This window comes from Mytilus edulis, chromosome 5 (assembly GCF_963676685.1).
Source record: "Mytilus edulis chromosome 5, xbMytEdul2.2, whole genome shotgun sequence".
Classification (NCBI taxonomy): domain Eukaryota; kingdom Metazoa; phylum Mollusca; class Bivalvia; order Mytilida; family Mytilidae; genus Mytilus; species Mytilus edulis.
The window spans coordinates 72,578,186-72,587,254 of record NC_092348.1 but is presented as its reverse complement, the minus strand read 5'-3'; the positions used below and the strand labels follow the sequence as shown (position 1 = coordinate 72,587,254).

Below are 9,069 nucleotides of genomic sequence, written 5' to 3'. Positions count from 1 at the left end.
CAAAATCAATACAACAAAACATAAAACACAAAAGCGTTAACAAAAAGGAGCATCAAACGTTTTCTTGATTACAGTCACTTTGTCCAACCACGTACAAATGTTAAACACCAAGTATTAATCAAATTGTCAAACACATAGTCCATTGTCACAAGAAGGGTTACTTTTACTACATTCAGCACACTTTTGTCCAATTATATATGGCTTTCTTCCACTAATGTTACCGCTGAAAGAAAAAAAATGTAAATGCATCATTTTTGTTAATCTCAATACAGTTTAAGAAATATGTTCCGAGTCTAGACGCATTATGCCACCAGTTAATGGAGTTTATACGGACAGGTATGAAAGGGATCGGTTCATTTTCTCAGTTGTTTAAAAGAACTTGTGGATATAAAGCGCAATTGAACGAAAGAACGGATGCCACCTATATACCCCGGTAGCTTTATATGGGAAGTGAAAACACAGGCACCAACAGTTGGTGAACGACAGGTAGAGTTTGTCGTAATTTTTTTTCTATCTGCGATTAGTCCATGACAGAACGTATTGATTGATAGGTATGAAAAATGAAATTCCAATATAAGTGTGCCAGACAGGAACCAAATATCACATAAATTTAAGAAATCTATAAGTTTCTTGAATAATGATTATGCAGAGACCAGGAGGTCTTTTTAATATATTAACATATCGACGCTGACTGACGACATATATTGCCTACACAATTTTTGTTACTGCCTTTTCTCGTACATGAGAGGTTACATAGATTCTATCTCTCTCGTCGGTATTTACATATCTAAGTTGATAATACAGGATATTGCAGAACATGCTTCCGATATGCCTATAATGGTTTTCAATCAAAATTTACTCTTTCATGATTAAGATAAAGAACTATATAGACTATCAATTTTAGTATAATGTGTTCACTATTGTTCGTCTAACATTTCATAAGTTGTTTGTTCATTTTTAAGAGTTGAATAATTTGGTAACATTAAAATCGTCACGTGAATTTATACCAGATCATGCTTTTTGGCCTTTTTTGAGTTGAGACATCAGTTTGTACAAAAAATTATAAGCCTTGAAATATATTGTATCTTCTATAGAATTGTAAACCATCACTATAAAGTATTTGTACTAATAGGGTTTATTAAAAACACAATGAAAATTATATCCAGAAAATTATTCAGTTGTCTTATATATCTGTGAATATTGGATACTTTTCAGGATTATAAATATCTTATCACATTTGAAACAACATGTTTTTATGTTTTTAATGGTTTTATTGCTAGATAGATATATGAAGATGTGGTATGAGTGTCAATGAGACAGCTCCAAGTCATAATTTATAAATTAAGTAAACCATTATAGGTCAAGGTACGGTCTTCAACACGGAGCCTAGGCTCACACCGAACAGCAAGCTATAAAGGACCCCAAAAATTAATAATGTAAAACCATTCAAACGGGAATATTTTAAGATATGTATGAAAAGTTGGCATTAGATCGTGCAATGATTGAAAAAAGTAGTCCATTGAAATTCTGTCTTCTACTTTTAAAAGATCTGTATATAAAAAAAACTTAAAAGAAACCATTGTATTTACCCTGGTCCATAGTCACAAACTACAATGTAAGCGTCCCTCCAACCAAGATTATGTATATATGGACACTTCCACATTGCACACCCAACTGTTTCCGTATCAGCCCACACCATCTAAAGACGATAATTCAAGCATATTAATTGTTATTGTCACCCACTATTACCGACTATCTGCTAATGAAAAGGTAAAAAGAAAGCATTAACAATTGTTGTTATATGTTAAAAGTGTACTGTACACAAGTGAAAATTTAGATTGCAGTCAGAAACAAACATACATCGGATGTACAAGAAAGCCAAAAACAAATGTTATATATAGCAATAAGGAACATGGATTGTATCTGCAGTACCGATAGTCAAGTATAGTATATGAATATTATGACAATGATGTTACTTCATGAATACACTCTTGAAAGGAAAATTGTTAAGTTATATATATAATTACGCATAGCACAAATATAATTTTAATTTAAATACCATATCATGTGTGTTTTATGTCGACGTTTTGTTTTCGTTCTTTTATCATAATTACGTTTAAACTGTAAGGTAACTTGTGCCGTTTTCTAATACTTTCCTATAATCTTGATATATATATAAATAACTCTAGTCTCTAGTAAAATTGTCACGGAAAAGTTTCCGTCTTTCCCTTTGGTGTATGTTGCAATCTTTAACTAAACAATAGTGCCCTAAAAACTGACTTTCAGTGACGGTCCCATTACTTAACAAACTGAAATGAAATAAGAACCTAAAGGATTTTACAAAATACGCTATGTAAATTTTGAAACTAGTTATATTGTTATCGCAGCCGCATGCCAATCTTTGATTATTCATGTTGTTTAAAAAGAAGGTTTACTGACGTATGAACTGATCATATGTTTTCTTTCGAATCGTTCAACTATAGTTAATGGGTTGTATCACCAAATATTATAACACACATATTTAAGTTTACTAGTATTTACCATAAAGAGAATAATCAAAATTAGAAGAAAGCAGGCCCTATCACGGAGAGAAAAGACACAATAATATTCAGTAAATTGAAAAGTGGAAAATTGTGTGTCTACTTATGATAGATGTCATAACTGGATTTTTTATGAAAGCTACATCTTTTTTTTTGCTAGTGGACATAACAAAATCATGATCATCAAAATGATTGACTGATGTATATAGGGACCGTCTTAAACTAAGTGAGTTAAGTGTTTCTTTGCTCCTATTGAAGGCCTCACCCTGTATATATACTGGTGTTTTGTCATGGATTATTGATTGCCCATATCCTTTGTTATTCTATTATAGAACTTAACTGTAACAAATTTTACCGAAAACAATTAGACAATTTAAATTGCATATAAGAATGGTAGCCGCTTTAAAAACTACTCATACATATATATTTACTGTGTGTTTTGATATTTTTCTGACATAACTTTTTGTTAGATAGCTTTCCATGTATGTATATTGATGATTACCTAACCCTTTCAGTGCATATATACCTGTGTATAATGACCACACATTTCCCCAGGTACGCAATTATTTGTATAAATGTTGTAGTGATCCTGTTCCTTTTCCCAACTCCTGGTAGCTGTTAAAATGTCCCTAGCTCCTATAAAAGATTTGAACTGGTTACATAATTATTTTGATGTACCTAGTGAAATTGTTTATCATTTGTTAGATTTATGAAACAACGTTTAAGGCGTATTTTAATTTGTTTTTAAAACATGCATTATTTAAAACGGATAAAATGTCATTAAATGCATTGTTTTGATTTAGTAGTTTTATACTAAAACAAGCTTAATACGTCTGAAGAGGGGGATCGGAGGGGTCCTCATTCCGAAATCCCGGGCTTAAAAACATGAAATTACAAGGTCCAGAATTTAAAAATAAATAAATCCCGACATCCCGAAATTCGAAAAAAAAGAAATCCCGGATCCCGAACGGCTTAATCCCAAAATCCCGAGCTTGAAAACACCCGATTCCGACGTCCCGAAAAAAGCCCTGCCCATTCACCCTGATGGAGGGAAACTTGTGTGTTTTCAAATACACTATAGAACTGTTCTGCTGTTACGCGACGATGTCAATTAAATTTTTAACTTGACTTAGGCAGCAACCATTTGATTTTCTGGGGGGGGCTATGTTTTTTTTTTCTGTACAAACTTTTTTTTTCGCCTGCGGCGAAAAACAATCTATTTTTTTCGCGACAAGTCGAAAACAATTTTTTTCTTTCAATTTTAGCTTTACATATAGTGGCAGCTGAGGGTGAAACAAACAATTTTTTTTTCTCAGAATCAAAGACAAATTATTTTTTTCTCCAAAAACTGGAAACAAACTTTTTTTTCCAAAAAAAACCATAGCCCCCCCCCCCCCCCCCCCCCCCCAGAAAATCAAATGGTTGCTGCCTTACTGTATAATCATATTATTTTGTTGACACACAATAGAATCATGTCACTGACATGCCTATATAATCTCAATTCAATATAAAATTGTTTTTTGTTTAACATTTCGCCTTTTGATAGCCGCTGACGACACGATAATAACAAATATCCAATAAAACTGCACTTTGTTTAATGGAGCTAGAAATCTCAATTACACATGGTTAAATTACAAAACAAGCGTTCAAAATTATTTTGTCATGCAAAGAAGTAAACATCTAAACAAAACACAAACAGTTGTTAATACTTACGTTATAAACAAGTTGGTACGAGTTTAAAAAGGAACCTTGCATTGGTCAGATACAAATTACACTTTCTTATAAAATGAAGAAAACATATACCTCTTCTTGCATGCATGTTCTGTCCAACGTATCTGTATGGTGCATTTTTAGACCTCTTCTTATCGTGCGTCCAGATACATTTCTTAGCATATTTTTGCGCTCTCCTTTCTAAATCTACGTCCCAAATCTACAATGGCAATGTGTTATATAAAATATCGTAAAACAGTTATAGCAAGCGGATGCCAATTACAACAACCAAGAATTAATAAGCTCTGACATGCACAACAAGATTGTGTTGGTTTAAAAATGTTTGGGGGCACTCTCAACACTCTTTATGTCCTGCAACACTGATGTAACAATACTAAAAAAAAACTGATCTAAGGAACAGTTACTGCAAAAATATATAGCTAATGAGGTCTCTTTGAGGCTAAGCTGCCAGGTATATTTGATGGAAATGATTGTTTAGTATCAATTATATAATTCTTTCAAACTTATGAATAATTTTAAGGTCTTAAGGAAAGTGTAAATATCGGCTTTAAATTGATGTTGCAATCACACTCTTATGTCATTTACATACTTCTTACTTTCTCACAATCTTAACAGGATAAACAATAAACACACTAAGAACGGTATATTCAAAAACATAACTAATCTAAGGGAAGCTTTCTTTATTTTTTGCGAAATTTAGACACTTAAAATTATTCAAATCACTAAGCTATATTGTTCATTTATTAAAGTATTCAGTGTTACATTGCTCACCAATTTCTTCATATTAGCTGCTGATGGACGAACAGACCTCCGTACCTTGTTGTGATTTTCTAGTAACTTATATTTCTCGTGCTCACAGAGTTTTTTGTCACATTTAACCCCTCTCTTAATTGATGCACTCGGTTGAGGAAGAACACGTTGTTTTGTTGGTTGATTGTTGGCTTCATCGTATTTGATTCCTCGGTTCCCATTGGTTGATACAACTTTTGTAAATTGTTTACCAACACCTGGGCGAATAGACTGGATAACTCGACCTTTGGGAATAACTCTTGAGCTGGAACTGGAGCTAATTTTGACATGTGCTCCTGGTGGAAGATTTGATAAAAAATCCTTTGGAAATGGAAAATCACTAGAACTATTGTTCCCAACATTTCCTGAAAACATTTGATTAAAAATGGAAGACATATCCACATTTTTACTATTTGATGATGGTATTTGTATAGTTTTTGACCACACCGGATTATTAGACTTTTGTATTGAAGACTGAGAATTCGAACCTTTTCTTGATGAATTAACTGTTTGGGACCACCATTTCTTTTGAAATGTTTTAGAGCCTGGTATATGTTTATTATTATTACTTCCGGTGTGTGTTATCCGTCTTTGTGAAGTAAACCTACTATGTGGAATATTTTGAATTTTCCTTACCACGGACGTTTTGCCTGGTGTTATGGTTCTTGTTATTGTAGTTGATTTTCCAGGACCTCCCATATTTGTCGTTCTTGAAGTTAAAACTACTGTTCCGGTTGGTATATTTCCAAGATTTTCGTTTGAAATTTGTCCATTCCAATTAGAAAATCTCTGGCCATTTTGAATATTTCCAGACGTTGGTGTAGGTATCGGAAAACCATTCTGGTTGAAACCTCCTATTCGAAAAGTTCTTCTTGAATAAAAACTTCTCCCTTTACATTGATGAGGAAAGAAACAAACAGCAACCAGGAGGTATAATGATGCTAGTGTCATTGTGAGCTTAAAGTACACCACATATCCATGGTCAACTTATACTACGCAAATACACCTACAAGTAAAACACAATGCTGTCAGCTATCGGTGACACACAATAATATATTACTGTTATACATTCTATGGTTTGCAAGTTAAACAATTAAATTCATTTCATCATACATTGTTGTATTAACATAATTTTTATATATAAATGTGTAAGTTCCGTTTCTGGTTTTCTTTCATATCCCGCCTTTGTGAAATCAGCTGTTGTCTTAGTCATAATTTTATTTTTAATGTTCGATTTTGTGTCTTTTGGCATTTCCGTTTGATTACACGCCCACGAAACTAGGAACAATTATGATTTCCGGTCTGTGTGTCTGTCTATTGAAGTTTTGGTTTAAGTAAAGGGAAGTTTAATGTGTTTTGCAATGTCATCGGTCGGACGCACGATCATGTTTATTTACGAAATCAACACTTGAAACAAAAAATTATATTTCTTTTACCTGGGTAACTATTTTATTGTAAATACAAAATTTTAATGTTTTAATTTTTTGTTTTACGAAATCAACACTTTCAACAAAACATTATGTCGCTTTTGCCTGGGTTAGAGCTTTTTATATTTTTTTATTCCAAATACAAATGTTTTGATTTTTTGTTAACTATACCTGGGTGTAAATAAGAGTTAAACTATAGATAACAAAACTTGTTTGATATCAAGCGTTTAACTTATCTATCCATAAATGCCATTCTATCTCTGTCAATTCAATTTCAAATGTCATACTTCAAATATTTTAATTGTAGTTTGTATAATGTAAGATTTCGCTCTCAGCTTTTTTTTATCGTTTTTTTTTTGTATTTTTCTTAAATGCCGTAGGAATACAGAAATATTTTTACTTTCCATAAAAATGTGTAACCCCGCTTGGTATTCTTTTCTTGTTTTTGTTCTAAAACAATTACAGAAACTCTCAAATTTCAAAAAAACATTCAACGATTGACTAGGTTTTACTGCCAAAAGTCGTTGATTCTCTGCGTGCACTCCGGCTCCCAACAATTAACAAAACAGAACTGGCCTCCGCAAAAAAATGCAAATGGGCTTTGCTCATTGTTGAAGGCCGTACGGTGACCTATAGTCGTTAATTTCTGTGTCATTTGTTCTCTTGTGGAGAGTTGTCTCCTTGGCAATCATACCACTTCTTTTTTTATAAATAGTGTTGAAAGTGGCGTTTAACTCTACCAATAAAGCAATCCAAAGTTTTGATGAGTATTTTTTTCTATAAATAAATAGAAAGAAAATACAGGAATCACATAAAAGTACCCACTGTACAACAGGTACAACATGCAACATCAACCATCAACAACCGACTTCACCGAAAGAAAAAAGGACATACAGACAATTATAAACGGGAACAAAAGAATTGTCCAGGTGATTACTAGATTTTAAACCTTATCTCTTTTTTGATTTCTCGTATATTTTTCATACACTTTAAACAGTTATATCTTCCAATAAATTTTATAATAATGAAAAATCTGAACAAGAATAATTGTAAATATTCCCGCCAAAACTGCTTATTTTTAATGTTCCGTTTCCATAATATACCGTTTCTTCAATTATGTGAAAATGAGACGAAAGATACAAAAAGAACATTCAAACTCATTTGTCGAAAATAAACCCACAACGTCATAGACGAAAATAAGACCAAAAGACAAACATCAGTGTGTAAAACATAACAAAGAAAACGAAAGACTGAGCAACACAATTCCTACTAAAAATGGGCTAGCTTTTGTCTCATTGTTGAATGCCGTACGGTGACCTATAATAGTTTTTAATTCTGTGTCGTTTGGTCTCTTGTGGACAGTGGTCTCCTTGCCAATCATAGCACGTCTTCTTTTTTGCATTAACCAATTTTTATTTTCCATTGGTTTCATTTTTCATGTTTAGCAAATTATCCATCGCCATTTATGACATATTCTGTTTTTTATTAAAGCAGTGAAAACTCTCAGATTTATTTGCATTATGTTTCATATTGTGTTTTCTCCTATAGAATCTTTTTCTACTCTTACATGTAAAGGAAATATTTTAAATCTTTCTTTTAAACACATTGAGGAAATCGACACAATGTTAGTTCTTATTTTCAATTGTCAGAGAACAAATCATTCTACATTTACTTAATTTATACAGTACAAAAAAAAGACAAATTCTTCAAAATTTCTAGAGAAACCGAAACCCTACTAAAAAACTTTTACATTCAAGTCAATTTTTGTTTATGCGTTCTCTAGTAAACAAAGTAAACAGTAATTTTGCGAAATAATTGGTTTTTAAAATAACAATTCAAAAAAATTACTTACATGGTTTGTTATAGTTTGTGCAATCCGCCATAGTTTGATCCTTTCCCCCTAAACTACAATTACAACATGTGATAGATAGTAGTGACACCTAGAAGCCATTGACCTTATGTAAAACAGAAGTGATTTAGTATTGTATGTACTGGATCGCTCCCCTCATCCTTACTATACATCTTATTATCGTATAATCTAGGTAACAGTTGTCTAACACATTCACTAGGATTTATATCACTCTTTAGAGATTTACATAAGCTTACTCTTTCACTTCTTGCGTCATGGTTATAATATATGATTTGTAAAACAAATACAAATGTGATGCAGAAGTAATAATAAATGGATTGTGGAAATAATTTGATCAAAAGGTCATTTGTCTCAAAATATTGGATTTTACTTGTTTTATTGTGTATTGCATTTTTCGGTCATAAAAAGTATTCCAATATTTTCAATATGAATGAAACAATGCTTTGGTTAATTCGATATTTTCTTTCTAATTTTTATTTTATTTAAACATCCATGTAGAAAACAATGAAGGTGTCATCAAAAGAAGTATCCGTGCTCTATCAGGATTTGTCTATCAAAGTTCAATTGAGGAAATTGCCTTAGACGGCCTAAAAGAACACTTGGAATGCTCTATATTCTTAAATAAGTACATTTAATGAAATAAAGTCATGACAATATTGCATCACTTTGATTTCAAAAGAAAATTCTTTATCAATTATCGTTATTTTTATCA

At 32.0% G+C, this 9,069-nt stretch overlaps 1 protein-coding gene across 2 annotated transcripts in view; it reads right to left on the bottom strand.

The window, feature by feature from the left end:
* Nucleotides 1-8,428, bottom strand: part of LOC139524413 (uncharacterized) — a 44,130-nt gene extending 35,702 nt beyond the window's left edge. Inside the window, exons 1-6 of one of the 2 annotated variants that reach the window (XM_071319186.1) lie at nt 8,340-8,428; nt 5,043-6,066; nt 4,344-4,470; nt 3,067-3,176; nt 1,590-1,699; nt 3-223 (exon numbers count right to left, since the gene is read on the bottom strand). In XM_071319186.1, the coding sequence (XP_071175287.1) occupies nt 127-223; nt 1,590-1,699; nt 3,067-3,176; nt 4,344-4,470; nt 5,043-6,011 (1,413 nt within the window). In that variant the 5' untranslated portion in view covers nt 6,012-6,066; nt 8,340-8,428 and the 3' untranslated portion in view covers nt 3-126. Of the gene's footprint in view, nt 1-2; nt 224-1,589; nt 1,700-3,066; nt 3,177-4,343; nt 4,471-5,042; nt 6,067-8,339 lie in introns of those variants that run through there. The other variant, XM_071319187.1, reaches the window with a different exon arrangement.
* Nucleotides 8,429-9,069: the final 641 nt, after the last annotated feature.